Here is an 18,108-nt window from a genome sequence, read left to right as displayed (position 1 = left end):
AAAGAAAGAAAGAAAGAAAGAAAGAAAGAAAGAAAGAAAGAAAGAAAGAAAAAGCAAAGAACAACTCTAGGTGCTGAGTAGAGAAAGCTGTGTGCCTCTTAACACTGAAATCTGCGGTGAATGAGTCTGGGTGGCTAAAGCAGAATTCCCAGTTACAAGTCTACACCAGGCATGCGATTCCCACTTGGGTAGGACATGCCACTAAGAACAAAACAGAAAGCCACCTCTGTAGTGTTGCCTTGTTTTGCAGGCCTGTCACTACAGAAACCTTTCACCTTTTTTGAGATGTTTACACTGAAAATAAGACTTGAGGCAAGATTGGAGGTTAAGAACTCAGGTGTTTATTATAGGTTTAGAGGCAGAAAGAACCCTACTTCCCAAGGCTTACAAGTGAAACAGAAATGCAAAGCGTATTTTATTGGAGTGAGGATGAAGAATTCAGTTTAATACTTTCAGTGACATTCATAGCTATTCTATCATAACGTGTGCAAGTAGTTGTGTTTTTCCCATAGATTATTTCTGAAGTAGGTATTTCAAATGTTTGCAAATATTTTGATTTGTATTTTTCTACAAAGAAAACCATATTTAACAAGTATAATCTGATAGGGAGAGCGTAATTTTAACATACAGAAATTAAGCCGAATAGTATATCTCTCTAGATTTAAAAAATATTCCTATAACAAAATTTTAAAAAAGAAAATTGCACTTAAAGTTAACACTATCTTCAGACAGTTTAAAATCTTGTTTTATTTTGGCTAAAGAAGACCATTCTTCCAGGAACTCAAACTGGAGTACTAAAGTTTTACAGCTATTCTCACAGAATCTTCTATTCACTGTGTGTTCCTTGAGGTAATAATAACACAAGTTAAACAGGTACTGCAAGTAAACTTTCATTAAAATACATTTTCTGCTCACTGCAATGAAATAAAGTAGTCAATATGACCAAGAAGCAGTGGCTTAGGTTCCTGTGGCCACTGACACTTCAGATCTGACTTAATAATCTGTCCATTTTACTGCGCATATATTTCCTGTCAAAAAGACGCGATGATCTAGGGTCAATTAAGTTTGATGGCAAGACAAAGCCATTTTGTCAGGATCAAACTTTGATATTTTGGGAAATAGTGTTACTAGTAATAAATACTATCACCTCCCCTCAAGTATTTTTGTAGTTGCATTATTTATGTTTTAGAGATCAAGTTATTTTATCACATTAGAAGTCTTATTTATATTGTATGTTTAAGGGGAATAACTGAAGTCAGAGGATGACCTGTGGGAGTCCATTTCTCCTTTCACTATGTGGATGGCAGCTCAGGGTAGCAGGCTTGTTGGCTGAACCATCTCACTGGCTCCAAGTTTTAATTAGGTAAGTATAAATTAGAAGCCACTCACTTGACTCTTTATGTAGAGTGGAAATAAATCTACCCACATGGCACGCTACCGATGAACTATGAAGGACTAGATATATAATACAGGTAGGGCATGAAGGCGCAGTGCTCCAATTCCAACCTTTCTTCTTCCCATCTCACATCCAAATCATCTAATATAGGTCCACATTAGGATACTACTAAATTCGGGGTTTCCTGAAACCACTAAGACAGAATTCTAAAGAGAAAACTGTCCTTTGGTGGTACAAACAAAAATCTAGAAGAGCTCAAACATGGTTCTGTTCTTCTTCTTCCTCATGTCAGGGGAAACAGTTATGCTTACTGTTACAGAGTCACTTCATAGAGGGGCTTATTGAATAGAAGATTAGTAAATTCACAGAGCACTGCTACCCAAAAGAAGATGGCCAATGGCCTTAATAACTGATTCACTGAAGAAATACAGATGGCCAGAAGCATAACACATGTGGCCTATAAGACTGGCAAAAATTAGGTGAAATATTTAGTGTCAGCATAGAAAAAACAAAACAAACTAAACTAAACTAAAAAACCCAAAACAAAACTAGCCTGAAGTATAAACTGGCCCAATTTTCCTGATGACCATTCTTCAATAAGAATAAATACAACTTTGACATTTTCATGGCCTTTTCCCAACAATTTTATTTCTAGGAATACATGTAAAACAACCATTTCCATAAGTAAGCAAAAATTTATATAAGGAAACTATTCCAAGGATGCTCACTGTAACAACAATAATGAGAAAAATGTTCAATATTAGGTTGGGTAGGCAAACACAATATGCCCATATCCATATATGTATTTATATACATACACATACATATACGTATATATAAATATACAACACATACATACATTCATACATACATACATACGTGTGTGTCTGTTTGTGTGTATGTGTGTGTGAACCTATATTTATTGCTGGGGAGTGAACCTATGAAGTATACTTAAAAAGTTATAAAATATTTACTGGATTAACTACTTTGGTAGCAAAAAGATAATAACTAAGGTGTGTATTTATCAACATATGCCTGCTTTTGCGTGTGGTTGTGGAGTATATGTGTGTGTCTGTCTGTGTGTTTATGCATATACATGTATGTGGAGTTCAGAGGCTGACATTTTTGTGTTCATTTACAGCTCTGCATATTAAGAGTTCAGACATGGCTAAGCCATCAAGCTTCAGGAATCCTTCTGTCTTAGCTTATCCACATTGGTGGAGATACAACATCCACGCAATTTTTTCACACAGGTGCTGGGACCCCAAACTTAGGTCCTCTTGTTTGTAAGGCAGGCTTTCCTAACTGTGCCATCTCTGAAGGCTGCTGCTTTTATTTTCTATTTTTTGGCCCCGGAGATTGAACCCACAGCACATATAACCACTGATAGGCCCTAGCCAAGGTTTTTGTTGTTTGGTCTCTTTTCTTAAATGTGGGCTTGCTAAGTTATCTACGTTGGCCTCAAACACTTTAGCTCATGTGGCTATTCTGCCTTGGTCTTTAAAGAAGCTCGTAACAGAGGCATGTTCCACCAGAACTAGTTTTTTTTTTTTTTTTTTAATGTATTTATCATTTATACAGTGTTTTTGTCTGCTTGTATGCCTGCAGGACTAAAGTGGGCACCAGATCTCATTATAGATGGTTGTGAGCCACCATATGGTTGCTGGTAATTGAACTCAGGACCTCTGGAAGAACAGCCAGTGTTCTTAACCTCTGAGCCATCTCTTCAGCCCCCCATACCTAGCTTTTTATTCACATAAATATGTCAAACATAAGCCCATTAATAATGAGGCTGGAGAGATAGTTCAGCTTGGTATAAGCACTTGCTACTAAGCCAGATGACCTGAGATTTAATCCCTAGGACCCATATGGTGGAAGGAGAAAAAAAAATCCCTCAAGCTGTACTGTGACCACAAAAATTTAAAAGAATATCAATAGTGATTTATTATTTAAATGTATTTTTTTAATTAAAAATTACTACTACTAGTAGTGTTATTATCATTTTGTGTGTTTTATGCTTGTGCCAATACATGTGCACAGATCAAAAGAAAACTTTGATCTCTTTCCATAGTGGGTCTGGGGGTCATACTCAGATTCTTTGGTTTGCACAATAAGCTTCTACCCACTAAAGCCATCTTGCTTGCCCAGTATGGGCATTTAAAGAATAGGAACTGACCAAAGCACTCAGCTTCAGCAGTGTTTTGCAGTATTTGTTTTGATGGCTGGTGCTGGGGCCTAACCAGGGCTTTGGCTTTCTGCATGGTATGCTAGTGTTCTTTCACTAACCGACCACCCGGCCTTGACAAACTCACAGTGATCACAAACTGACTCATTTTTTTTCAGTTAATTATAAAAAGAAGACTGGCTACCAAATATTTTCAGAATTCCTTAGTGTCCATGGAAATGTGTTATATAAGGCAATGTAACAAAACATGTTTCAAATGTTCATAACTAGCCCAACTTACCCTGAATAGACTTCAGTCTATTCAGCATGCAAAACTGTAAAAGGTACAAATTTAGTCACTAGTGTGATTTTATATTGAGTGGAACTGCTAGACAACACTCTCAGCTCATATTAACTATAGGTCCTTTGTCCTTTTTTTTTTTTTTTTTTTTTGCCAGACTCCTTGCTATGGAAGAAAAGATACATAACATTGTTCAAGGTCAGCAATCTTATGAATATGGAATTCTTTATTCTAAAGATGCTGGAGAAGATGAGCTACAGTTTAATTTCTAGAGCCCACATTTCCTAATGAAAACAAACACAAAGACAAGAAATACTTCAAAATTTCAATTAAGTTTTCTTCTTTTGTTATACAAAGAACTACACAATCAAACGTTGAAACAAGACCTGATTAATCATAAAGCACCATATATTAGCAAAAAAAAACTACCAAAAATTTTATTTCTCTTTATATATATATATATATATATATATATATATATATATATATATATATGTTACTAAAATTTGACAAACACAAAAATATGTTTGCACACTTAAAGGCTTTCAGTGATTGCCTGGCTCTATAGCTAGGGCTCAGGCTTGAGTTCCGAAGACAAGATTCTTAACATCCTAATTTCTCCATGCTCTTAGGCCATTTGCTTTGATTAATGCCTACATATCCAAACATGTCAGTAATAGGCAATTTCAGTCAGTCCATGACTTTATTTTTCTGTGTGAGTGTATGTGTGTAAATGCTATGGAGACCAGAAGAAAAACCTCATGCACTGTGCTCAGGCCCTAGCCACCTTTTATTTTTTTGTTTTTATTTTTTGTGAGATAGGGCCTCTCATGATCTTAAACTTTGCCATAAAGAGCTGGCCAGTGAGCTCTATTATGCTCACAGAATTGGGAGTCCTGAAAGCATGCCACCACACGGCCTTTTTATGTGGAATGTCAAGAGTGGACACAGGCCCTCATATTTGTGCCGAAGCACTTCAGCAACTGGCTATCTCACCATCTCTAAAATTAATGTTCTAAAGAAATACAGAGCTTAGCAGAATAAACCAAAGTCCCTGGTACTAATCTACTTTTGTTACTTACTCATGTTGAATACATACTTTTTAAAAGGCATGCAAAAATAAAGATATAATAACATCGATAGTTATAGGTGATTTCTGATCAAGAAGTGATATTTTCTCAAAGATTTTCAAAATATCACAAAAAGTCATAAAAAAATCAGTAAATATGTACTTCTCTTTTTCCTCTACTGCATTAAAAATGAATGTAGATTTAACTTGTATATGTAATGTAATTGAGATGTTTTAAGTCATGACTTTTAGAAAGTTTTATCAGAATAAAGTGAGGAAAAGATGATCCAGTAAGTCTGATTAGCTCAATTCAGTTATGCTACTATAATAGCAGTAAAGGTCAGGCACTCGAGCTTTACTATGTTCCCAGACTCTAGCTAAATAACAGAAGCCATATACAGAGAAGCCACTCACCCTACTCAAATGACACAGTCAACTAGGATTTAAACCCAAACACCATGTCTGCACAGCCCAGGTTCGCAACATAATGTAGTCAAAGAAAAAAAAAAAAAAAAAAAGCAACCACCATAAAAATACAAAACTGAATGGCAAAGAGTTGAAAATTTAAAATCTTACAAATTTTAAGGCCTGGAAATGTAGCTTAGTGGCACAGAGAATGCCTAACATCTTAAGGTTATGCTTGATGCCAGCATTATGAAAAAGGGGGAAAAAAGTGTTTTAAAAATGTTAACACTAAAACAAAAGTCTCTGGCAAACTAATCTTATTTTGCAAACTAATCTTAGTTTACTGTCTTAAATTCCCAAGCCCTCACTTGATGAAAAATAAACTTAGAATCAACTTCTTTAGATTTAGCAGATATACAGGGATATTAACCTAAACTAGTTACAGGCAATTTGAATAAAGAAAATATAGTCTGCTCAACGAATTTTAGTATCATAACAGTAATTAGACAAATATGAGTTAAAGTTATTTCTTTGCTGAGCATTACTGGGAGACATTTAAAATTAGATAAAAAGTGAAATGGTTAAAATCCACTTTTATGATATAGCATATATTATAATCCACGTCCATTTGGGCTGTTGAAACTGGAGAAATAAAGCCACTACATGCTGAATGAAAAACCAGATTTTATTTTAATATATATTTTAAGTTAATTGAAAAATTGAAAGTACTACCTTTCTTCAGCTAAAATTCCAAGCTATTCATAGTAGAGAATACAAAATAAAGAGCACATGCAAAGCTGACAAAGGAGAATTATTTAGTAGATAAGAACAGCCTTTTTAATGTTGTGACTACTTAATATTAAAAACCAAAACAAGTGGCCCAATCAGTGACTGCCAAGAACTGGGAAAGCAGACGGAAATACAGCAAAAAAGACTCAAGTCCACTCTATATATTCATACAGTACCTGGGAGCTGAATCTGTGAACATCGTCAGAGGCACTGACTAGATCAATGGAAGACATGGAGGAAGAGCGACTATAGGGCTACCAGAGACAGACAAAGAAAAAACCAAGTAATCAGAACAAAGGCACAACAGAGCATTCAGTACCAACTTGCAAACACAAGATAAAGAAGGAGAAAACAAAGCCCTATATGAAACAGGCACAGCAGCAAGTGCTGACTTCACGCACCTATTATGTATTATGCTCCAAACGCATCCCAAAAAGAATGAATTATTTCCAAAATTACAAAGTATTTAAGCGCAGAGAAGGAAGCCATCTTACTGCTATACTGTAGTAACTATTCCCACTAACCACTTCCTATCCTCATCCCTCCACTTCATCTTAAATAAAAAACAAAAGACGTATGTTCAGAACATGGTTTATAAGTTGTTTTGGAGAATGAATACGGAATATAACAGTACAAAAGACCCTTACTACTTAAATTCATGAGCAGAAGGAAAATTCATACTACAGGACAGTCCCATAAACAATGAGGAAGGCAGGAATTCTTTCAGTTAAGTCCTTTTGCTTACCTTTTGTACAAATCTATGAGTCCCAACAGAAGAAAAGGCATCTCCAGGTGGCCAGTGTAACCTGACCTTTTCGCTCTGTGACTAAGAAAAACATGTTAACATGAGATGCGTCTAAAGTATATTTTGCAACCTACAAATGGCTATCATAACCTGAAACTAACATTTTATTAGTAAACATATTAGCAACAACTATCTGAATTAGGAAGCTACTCTACAGACACACCTTTGCTCAACCCTGACACTTAATCAGAGACCCCAAACACTCTGTGCTCTCCAAGGATCAAGGGTGCCCTCTTTCATACTGTTCCTAGCCAAAGCCTTCTCACCCACTCCTTGTACAGTATCAGTCAATCAAGGGTAATATTACTGCCAAATCTCTTTGTCAAAACCACCTCCAGTATTCTACTTGCATCCAGGACCAGCAGGTCTGGTCCACAGACCAATATCACTGTTCACTTCCCTTCTGGGTTCTTAAGATCATTTCATGTGTGTGCTCTTATCTCCTTTCCATGGAGGCAGTCTGCATCTCAGCATCTCACACCGGTTAACCTGACACTTGACTTACTCTCCTTCACTTTAAATGATTTTTTTCTTACACATTCAAATAAATATTTATTGAAAATAATATACTGCTGTGTTTGTTTGCAGTCATCTTTTAACTACACAAAAGATAGCTGGTAATCTCTATTTGGTGCTGTCTGAATAGTGTTAATATCTCACTTGTTGATCACTAATTCATTTAATGTATCTTTTACTTTGTTTACAAATAATTTAAACTATAAAATGTGTGATGAGGTTGTCAATTGGAGAGTAACTTTGTAGTGGCTGTTGTGAAATGCTAAAGATCACACTCTGAGAATGGAGAGGGAAATGGTTTGAACCTGTGCAGTTGATCTTAGGCACCACTGATGCTTCATACTTTATAGTATTCTCACACCATTTCTAACTTGGTCTATTCACAAAAATACAAAAATAAAGAAAAAGACTGCCTATAATGAGTTCACTATTGTTCCCACATGAACATATCCTAGAAAACAAATGAACAACAACAATAACAACAAAATTATGCTACTTCAGGGTGTACTTCTAAGAATCACTTTAGGCTCCCCAAAGCACAGATTAATTGGGAATCAGAAGTTCCCACTCTTAACTGAATGCAGTGTAAAAGATAAACAAGCAATAAACTTTACAAATTAACCTGGCATGAACTTTTAAATCACTGACTTAAAAATATAAAGAATATGAAAAGCAGAGAGGCTACTGAGCACCGAGGAGTTACTTCTGGCGACTTAGCCTAGCAAACTGACATAATGTAAGTAAATCTGTAGTATGAAAATAACAGACAAAGGACACTCCCCATCCAGGTTAGTTACACTTGCCCTAGGAGGCAGCATCCACCATACACAGTACACCTTGGAGAGAGGGTCTCAAGGAGAGGTGAGCAAAACTCATCTTTTAGTACCATCTGGTGGTAAACATGGTAACTGTACTCTAATAGAATTAAAGCCAGGAATCAAACTAATCTTGAAATTGGAATTCAATATTTAAACAATTCTTTCAGTCAATTTCCATGAAAGGATCTGGGTATAAATGCTGCAGCTACAGTGATGACAGTAAAAGACTCAGCAAAGTAAGGATGAGGGGAACTGAAGGCGAAGGCTGTAAAGCAATAAATGAGCTAATAATAAAAGTTGGGTGATATCAATGCTAAAAACAAAGCCTCTGAGATCTGTCAATTCAGTGGGTACTTAAGAAAACACCCCCCCCTTTTTTATATCAGAATGTTTTAAGAGTAATAGGCAGAACATTTCCATTTAGGTTCATAGTAAGCATATATACTTTTCAATAATTATTGGTCTTTTTATTTGGAAATTAAAATATAAAGAAACTGGCTTAACAGTTATGACAGTCAATATTTTGGTTACAATCACTTTTCTAAATCTATAAATACACTTCAAGGAATACCTGTGGTGTTAAAATGAACATGTTTGGAATGTGAGTAGATGTACCTGTTCCTCTATTTTATCTTGTCTGTCAAGAGCAGCTTCAACAGCATCAAAGAACTCTTCCTCATTAATCAGACTGTTTGGACCTTCCTAGATAACAGACAGGAAACAAATTTTACTTATTTAAAATTTTTTTCACTTATTAATATAAAAGAAAACACTGACAATTTTGGTATTACCTCTGAGAAGAGAAAGCTGAAAACTGACTGAATCCACATTTGTTGAGCATATATTTTTGGGACTAGGAAGTATACTAGCATATTATCATCAGAGTAGTAGCACACTCTGAAAAATCCTGAGTATTACAACTAAACAGCTCATTGCTATGTTTTTGTGAAACAGGGCCTCACTTTGCACTCTACACTGTCCTAATGCTCACTTGCCCATACTTGGCAGCCATACCCTGTCTCAGCTTCCTGAGTACTGGAATTATGGATTCCAGTATCAGGTACGTTTACTATAAACTGGCTAATACTCTTTCACAGCAAAGGTCTATAGCAGGGATATTGATATGTCCTAATTCAGCCTGCTTTCTACTTCTCTGTGAGCTAAGAACTTCAATTTTATAAGGGTAGAAAGAAATAATAATCACAGTTTATAGCATACAAATTACTTAAAATTGAAAATTTATTACCCATAAAGATACACTGGGCCATATTCATGTTCATAATTAAGTAAATAATGAACAAGATAATTGAAATTGTAGAAAGGAGGTTGGGAGGATGGCTCAGTGAGTAAGGCATGCATGGGAACCTGGGCTCAGATCCTCAGCACCATGTAAAAGCCCAAGTCAGAGGCACATGGCTGGAAACCCAGAATTAGAGAACAGAGATGCTACACAGGTAGATCTCAGGGGCCTTGCTGGCCAGCCAGTCTAGACAAAACAGTGAGCTCTGGGTTCACTGAGAAGCTCTGTCTAAAAAACTTAAGGTAGAGATGGACGATGCCAATCTCTGGCCACAACTGTCTACACACACACACACACACACACACACACACACACACACACACACACACCTGACAAGAAAAAAGAGCTTAAACTTCAAAGGGATGAAGAAAAGTATAAACATAGATAAGAGTTTACTTGAGAGCTTTATATTTTCTTAATTTTGTTTTGCTTTTATAATGCTGAGACTTGAACTTGGGATCTGGCACATGATAAGTGTACATTCTACCAATGAATTATATCCCTTTGCTAAGACCTGTACAGTTTAACATTAAAATTCACAGGGATTTTAAAAATATAGATTACACTTCCATTCTGAACATAAATTATTTGACAGAGTCTCATGCAGCCCAACTTGGCGTGGAACTCCTGGTCTTCCTGCTACTAACTTCCCCGAACTAGGATTACAAGTTGCCAAGCCTGGTCCATTACTTTTCATCAAGAAAAAAAAGAGGATGGTGTACTTTAAATAGGTGGAGTAAGAACAGTCAACAAATGAGGGTTGGAGAGATGGCTCACTAGCTAAGTCCACATGCTGATCTTACAGAAGTTCCAGGCTCAGTTTTGCCAGCGAATACACTGTGGCTCACAATCAACTGAAACTCCAGTTTCAGAGGATCTGATGCTCTCATAAGAACTCATGGGCACTGGGCACATTCATGAGCACATGCATGTATGTGGTCAAAACAGCCCTATGTACAAAAAAATACAATGATACAAATCTTTAAATATTAAAAATACTATTCAACAAATGACACTTGAATAAAACACAGATTCCTGTATTCTATCATATTTTTAAAAATTCAAATGCTCTGGTATGATGGTATACAGCAGTAATCCAAGAGGCAGAGGATCTCTGTAACTGAAGAAGCAGAGAAAGAAGTGGAGACAGGGGAATCAGAAGTTCAAGGCCAGCCTAGACTACAGCACACACTGTATCAAAACAACATACAAAACAAAAACAAAAATTCAGAATGCCTTAAATATATTTAGAATAAACCATTAAGTATACAAATTATTTGCTAAGTCTATCAAAGGAAAGATTTGTTTTAAGGAAGCTTAAACTTTTATGTGGCAAATGAGTAACCAGTAAGGATTTTTGAAACAAACTTTCTAGTTTCATAGCTCATGGTGAGTCTTGTTACTCAGCCTCATGCCTGGTGCTGGGATTACAGGCATATAATCCTGTAACCATGTCTGGCTCAACAAGATTTTGAAAATACTTAGGCCTTTAAAAACATGTATCAACCTTTGTAGATGGTAAAAGAATCTTTTCTAGGAAAACCTTGGCATTTTATATAGGTCTATCAAGTTAACCCTGAGAAACAAACTCCATATATAGGCCATTTAAAGGTTATAAAAGTATTAAAGTTCATTTCTGCGATAGATGTGGCACCCAGATCTAAGTCCATACTTCATAATCTGGCCCTCCAAAACGGGGTTTCTTCTTAAGTTCTTCCATTGCATTCTTATATGCATCCTCTAATCGTCTCCTCTTCTCTGAATCCTAAACAGGTATGGGGAGGAAGAGAAAGACTGATTCATCAGTTGAAATGAGCATTTTAATAACCATAACAAGACTTTTAGGCCAATTTATGTGAAATCACATAATCTGACCAAAAAAATTACTCCTGTGAATAAAGATAAATGTTACTTTGTCTAGGAAATGCTTTTCTGTGAGATACACATTATACAGAAGCTAGAGTCTAAATCGTTGCTAAGATCCCATTTGTGTAAGGTAAGTACTGAAGTGATTAAGAAAAAGTTAGTGTAATCGCCCATGTATACACTTAAAATCAACACCCGAGAAATGCCAGATACAGAATCCTGTCCTTCACCTGCAACATAAATACCATTATTTATTGCTGTACAGAAAGAAAAAGAAACAGCAAGTATTAAATATCAGGAATCAAAAAACCCATTTTTTAATTTAATTTTTCTTTTTGTTAATTACAGTTTATTCACTTTGTATCCCAGCTATAGGCCCCTCCCCCATCCCTTCCCAATTCTACCCTCCCTCCCTCCTCTTTTCCTATGCCCTTCCCCCAGTCCAATGATAGGGCAGGTCCTCCTCCCCTTCCATCTGACCCTAGTCTATCAGGTCTCATCAGGACTGGCTTCTCTGCCTTCCTCTGTGGCCTGGTAAGGCTGCTCCCCCATTAGGGGGAGGTGATCAAAAAGCCAGACCATGAGTTCATGTAACAGACAGTCACTGTTCCTACTATTGGGGAATCCTCTTGGACACTGAGTTGCCATGGGCTACTTCTGTGCAGGGGTTCTTGGTTATCTCCATGAATGGTCCTTGGTTGGAGTATCATTCTCAGAAATGACCCCTAGGCCCAGATTTTTTGGTTCTGTTGCTCTCCTGTTCCTTCTAGGTCTTTCTATTTCCCCCTTCTTTCAAAAGATTCCCTGCACTCTACAAAAAGTTTGGCTCTGAGTCTCAGCATTTGCCTTGATACCCTGCTGGGTAGAGTCTTTCAGAGGCCCTCTGTGGTAGGCTCCTGTCCTGTTCCCTGTTTTCTCCCACTTCTGCTGTCAACAAAATCATTGAAGAAAATTTCCCCAACTTAAAGGAGAGGCCTGTAAGAATACAAGAGGCCTACAGAACTCAATTTTTTTAAAAAAAGATTTCTTTCTCTCTCTCTTTTTTCTTCCTTCCTTCCCCTCTCTCTCTTTCTGTTTTGCTTTGGTTTTTTGAGACAGAATTTCTCTGTGTAGCCCTGGCTGGCCTTGAACTCACAGAGATCTGCTTGCCTTTGGTGGGATAAAGGCCACATTTACTGACAACCAACTTTCCATGAATTATCAATACTGACTTCCATCACTGTGTCTAATTTAAACTTTATCATAGGTATGAATCTGTAGGAAAAAAAAATATTGCATGAAGAGTTTGATACTATCTGTGATTTTACATCCACTGGAAGTCTTAGAACATGTGTGCACACTCCTAGTCTATGGCTCACAGCTCTCTTGTGTTCTACAACATGAGGATTGTTTTAACATTGCTATCTGAAATCCTTCATCACTGTGGCATTAGAACAGCTGTTTCTGATTCTTTCAGTGCCTTGGTCAAACTGAAAGACCCGCTCCCACCAGAAGCAGCAAGCAGGCTGCATGTCGTAACAGTTTCTGTTGAGTGTGACTCTGGCATGGCCAGGGTCCAGAGTGGACATAACCAGAACAGAGCAACCTGCTGTGGCTTTGCTGCTCAGCACCTCTGGACAAATCCTTGACTCTATTCCTTCTGAAAAACAACAGTGTTGAGCCAAAACTAGGTTTTCTAATTTTAGCACTCGGTTATTTTACAAATATTGGATTTTAAACAGAAGTTTCCCTATTAAATAGCAAATTCAGTGAGCCATAGCTAACATTAAAACCCAGATATTCCTATTATAACATTATTATCAATGCTGCTGATTAAATAAAGGTGGGAAAATGTTGCAGAGGGCAAATATTTGAACAATATAATATATGTTAAATAAGATCACAGTGACCAAGGAAAACAGAATGGCAATGAATGTAACAAGGAAATGTTTAACTTTCGAGTTAGCTCATATAACTTAAATAAAGACTTGGATTTTATATACTAAAAGACAATAATGCCAAATGTTACATTACTTCTATACCAAGTAATCATAAATAATATTTAAAGAATTTTTTAAAAATATAATCAAGAAGGCACAATGTATAACTGAATAAATTACTTGTAAGTAATGAGTTTAAGATTCTGATCAAATGGCAAAGTACTGATACTTCTATCCAGCCACAGGTCCTTCCCTCAGTTAGCTTAGTTTCAATGAACACATGAAGCTTAAAATGTGACTATTTTTAAAAGGAAGAAAAATTAGTCTTACCTTATCATGTCTTTTTTGCCAGCTTTCTTCCCGTTTTACCATTAATTCAATACAATGTGAAAGTGTAGCAAGGATTCCAGCAGTAGTTGCTTTAAAAGTTATTGCTTCCCCTTTAAAATCTATACCATTAATTCCTTTTGGTGTTACATGTGGAAATACTGAAAAAGAAAGTTATTCACTGAGAATCATTCAAATGAAGTGATTTCACCATAGCTAAGATTAGCAAGTACTTATAAAACTAGCAAGTCAGAGCAAGGTTTTGGTCTAGACCCTTCCTCCTGTGGACCATCATTAAAACCCTTTGGTGCTGTGAGCAAAGCTTTCAGGAACATACACACTTTCAAGTCCCATTTCCTAGACTCACCTGATGTGCTATGTAAATCAAGTGGGAGGAGTAATACTAACATTCTCATAGGTCAGTGCTTAGAGGGAATTTAATTATGTTGAGATACCTTACACTTTAGAAAACCTAGAATTTCAAAACCTTAACAAAATAAACTGTGGAATTTAACAAAGCAATAATGAAATTAAAAATATTTAACTCCAGGACCAATTCACACATTAAATCACTATTATGCTTACCTTTACAATTTCAATTCATGATTAGCCATTGGATTAAAAGAGAGATCTTAAAAAATCCTAAAATAAGCCGGGTGTGGTGGTGGATGCCTTTAATCCTAGTACTCCTGAGACAGACGCAGGTGGATCTTTGTGAGTTCCAGGTCAGCATGGTCTAGTCCAGGACAGCCAAGGCTACACAGAGAAACCCTGCCTCAAAACAAACAAACACACACACACACACACACACACACACACACACACACACACACACAAATGAACCACAAATAGGGTGAAATGAATGGCATATATAGTCATGGACTTATACCTATAGTATATCAAGGAACCTAAAAATACTGTACATTGAACAAATTAAACATATTAAACATTTAAAATCAAACAAATTAAACAATTTAAAATCCCCCCAAACTCCTAAAGATTGAGAGCTATGAATGGAAAGTAGCTCCACAAACAAAGCTCTGGGTGTAGAACTGGGGAAAAAAAAGTGGGTGGAGAAGAGAACAAAAGATGTGAATATATTTCCATAAAGAAGAGATAATAAGCACATAAGAAGATGCTTAGTTCCTAAAGAAATGCAAACTAAAACCATAAGAGCTAACCTGCACCTCTTTAAAAGTTGAAAGTCCATTTACCATATAACTCTGAAATAGTATGTGCAGGCATTTAATCCTAAGAAATGAAACATATGCCCATAAAGGCCTGTGTATAAATGTTTAAGTAGCTTTATTTATAATACCCCTAAACATAAACAATCCAACTATTCATCAATGGATAAGCAAAAGGGAACATCACTCAGCAATGAGAAGAAATGAACTCGTGACACAAATATATATCAACTAGAAATCTTAAATTACAAAACCCAGGCAAGAGTACAGGAAATCACTCAAATCCTGGGGAATACAACCATATTCATTTATTTTGGCTGGGTATCACTTGGGGTTTGCATATGCAATGCAAGTTGTCTGGCACTAAGCTTTGTCTCTAGCCATACTTAGTGTTTTAAAACATGGCTTTATGGAGATTAACTTCCCACACCCAAAAAAGTCACTCATAAAATTCAATTATTTTTAGTATATTCAGAGCTGTATAACCAGCAGCACAATCAAATTCTCCTATAGTTCTCAAGTCTACTAGAATAGTTCTGTATCTCCAAGCGCTTGTTGGCTCTGAGCAATTACTAACTTATTTTCTACCTCTGTAATATATTTCTTGGACATTTCATATAGCAAACATAAAAGCGGTGCTGTGACAAAGCTCTACTTAACACATTTTCAACATTTATCCATGTGTAGGACATAGTGGCCCATGCCTGTAATTCTAGCATTCAGGAGGCTAAAATGGAAGGCCTCCTGAGTCCAGGGACAGTTTGGGCTACAAAACTAAGCCCTGTATCTCTCAAACAAACAAAAGTAAGGTTCATGCTGGCTGTGGAGGTACACATACACACACACCCCTTTAATTCCAGTACTTAGGAGGCAGAGGAATGTGGCTTACTTTGAATTTGGGACCAGTGAATTCCAGGCCAGCCATGGCTAAATACAAAGACAGGGCTATATAGTAACCTTGTCTCAAAAATAATACATAGAACTAGAAAGATGGCTCATCAATTAAGAGAACTTCCTGTTCTTCCAGGGGCTCAGAGTTCGTTCAGTTCTTATTACCCACAACTGCCTGCAAGTCTAGATCCATGAGATCCAGTGCAGCCTTCTGGTATTTAGTGTAGTCTGCTCACGTACACGTACATGCTCATACACATGTAATTTTTAGATTGTTCACAGCAAGTACAAATATAACTGATATTTTACATGTTGGTTTTACACCTTGTAAACATGCTTAGTAACATTTATAGTTCTTAAAGTGTTTTTTTTATAATTATTTCTTTTTAAAAAATATTTATTTATTTAATGTATATGAGTGCTCTATCTCCATGTATGTCTGCAGGCCAGAAGAGGGCATTAGATCACATTATAGATGGTTATGAGGCACCATGTAGTTGCTGGGAACTGAACTCAAGGACCTCAGCTCTTAACGGCTGAGCCATCTCTCCAGCCCCCATTCTAATAGTTCCTAATAGACTTGTAAATTTTCCTTTAAAACGCTTCTTTTTGCAATTTGGGGCTTAAGTCCAGGGCCCTGTGCATACAAGTGCTCTGCCTTGAGCTATAGTTCCCAACTCTTAAAATTTTATTTGTACAGATCATAATAAAAATTTGTAGGGCTGAAGAGATGGCTCAGTGGTTAAGAGCACTGTCTGCTCTTCCAAATGACCCGGGTTCAACTCCCAGCACCCATTTGGCAGCTCACAACTGTCTGTAACCCCAATTCTAAGAGATTTGACACCTTCACACTGATACACATAAAATAAAGAAAAATTAAAAAAAAAAAAAGAAAAAAACCAAGAAAAAATTGTTTGTAGATGTGACAGCATCTGCAGTCTCAAATTTGGATTACTTTTGTTTCCCTATTGAAGCCATTAATATGCTTCCTGCTTTGTCTGAAATTCTTTCTCTAGTTTATGTGTGCAACCTGTCTTTCAGGTTGCAGCCTCTCTTGACATGCATATAGACCTGACTGTTCACATTTATGGGTTAGACACTAGAAGCAGGTCTTTCAACTAGTGGATTAAGCGTGATTTGATGAAGTCAGCTTTCTGATGTGCAAGTATCCCCAGCAACTCTACTTACAGGTGTTTTCTCCATGGCTGTTCAGTTCTCCCAGACTTGTCTTCTGATTTTATGTCTGGAAGTTATGTTTGTTAAATAGGTGTTCTGGGAACAGGGTACGAGGATGGGGTGAGGTTTCATTTTTCAGTAAGTAAATTCTCATGCAAAGAGTGTGCTTTCCTAGTTCTTGTACAGTGACAGCTCACTACATATAATTCTACTTAATTTCTTTTTATGTGTGCACATATGTTTGTGTGTGTAATGTGTGCAGGTGCACATGTATGTGTGCATGTGGGGGCCAGGGTTCAATGCTGGCTGTCTTAGTCTTTTTCTGTCCTAGCCTCACTGCTTTGGCTAGACTGAGCAATCAACATGCCACAGAGATTCTTCTGTTTGCCTCCTCGGTGCTGGGATTACAGGTGCAAACTGCTGTGCCTCGCTCTTTTAGATGGGTGCTGAGGATCAAACAGACCCTCATGCTTATGAAGCAAGGACTTTACCAAGGGAGGCTTGCTGGACAGTTTTATGACATAAGCTAGAGTCATCTGAGAAGTGGGAGCTTCAATTTAAAAAAAAAAAAAAAAAAGCTCCATAGGCGGGCCTCTAAAGCATCTTCTTAATTAGTGATGGTGGTGCTGGGCTCTGTAAGAAAACAAGGCAAGAGAGCCAGTACACAGCACCCCTCTAGGACTTCTGCATTAGCTCTTGCCACCAGATTCCTGCCCTGTTTGAGTTCCTGTCCTGACTTTCTTCATCGATGAACAGTGGAAGTATAAGCTGAATAAACCCTTTCCTCCCCAACTTGCTTTTTGGTCATGGTGTTTCATGGCAGCAATGGAAACCCTAACTAAGACAGGGGCCACCTTGCCAACTCCATTAACTATTTTCTTGATAGCACAATATAGTTACCATTTGCTGTGCCCAGTATTCATGAATCTAGAAACTTCCACTTCAACAGCTAAAATAAAAGGTAACCAGGAGTTTTGTTTTCTCTTTTAGGAAAGCAAGGGCCAAGCTGAGTATATGAGTATACTCATATTGCATATACACACAATGGGATGAATGGTTAGGCTGTTTTAAAGCTTCTTTTAATGACTTCAAAATTCACATAAGGCACCTTTTCTTTTACGGCATGTTTTCGCTGTGACACTAAAATTTAGCCCAAAGAAACATCCCAAATTAGTCCTT

At 36.9% G+C, this 18,108-nt stretch overlaps 1 protein-coding gene across 2 annotated transcripts in view; it reads right to left on the bottom strand.

Moving 5' to 3' along the window:
* Cert1 (ceramide transporter 1) overlaps window positions 1–18,108 on the bottom strand; it is a 99,635-nt gene that overhangs the window by 17,753 nt on the left and 63,774 nt on the right. The window contains exons 7-11 of one of the 2 annotated variants that reach the window (XM_055598454.1): window positions 13,679–13,836; window positions 11,236–11,328; window positions 8,879–8,965; window positions 6,870–6,950; window positions 6,301–6,378 (exon numbers count right to left, since the gene is read on the bottom strand). In XM_055598454.1, the coding sequence (XP_055454429.1) occupies window positions 6,301–6,378; window positions 6,870–6,950; window positions 8,879–8,965; window positions 11,236–11,328; window positions 13,679–13,836 (497 nt within the window). The remainder of the gene's footprint in view (window positions 1–6,300; window positions 6,379–6,869; window positions 6,951–8,878; window positions 8,966–11,235; window positions 11,329–13,678; window positions 13,837–18,108) is intronic. The other variant, XM_055598453.1, reaches the window with a different exon arrangement.

The sequence above is a fragment of the Psammomys obesus genome, unplaced genomic scaffold, assembly GCF_907164565.1.
Source record: "Psammomys obesus unplaced genomic scaffold, mPsaObe1.curated_primary_1811, whole genome shotgun sequence".
Lineage (NCBI taxonomy): Eukaryota > Metazoa > Chordata > Mammalia > Rodentia > Muridae > Psammomys > Psammomys obesus.
This window is presented reverse-complemented; position numbering and strand designations above follow the sequence as displayed.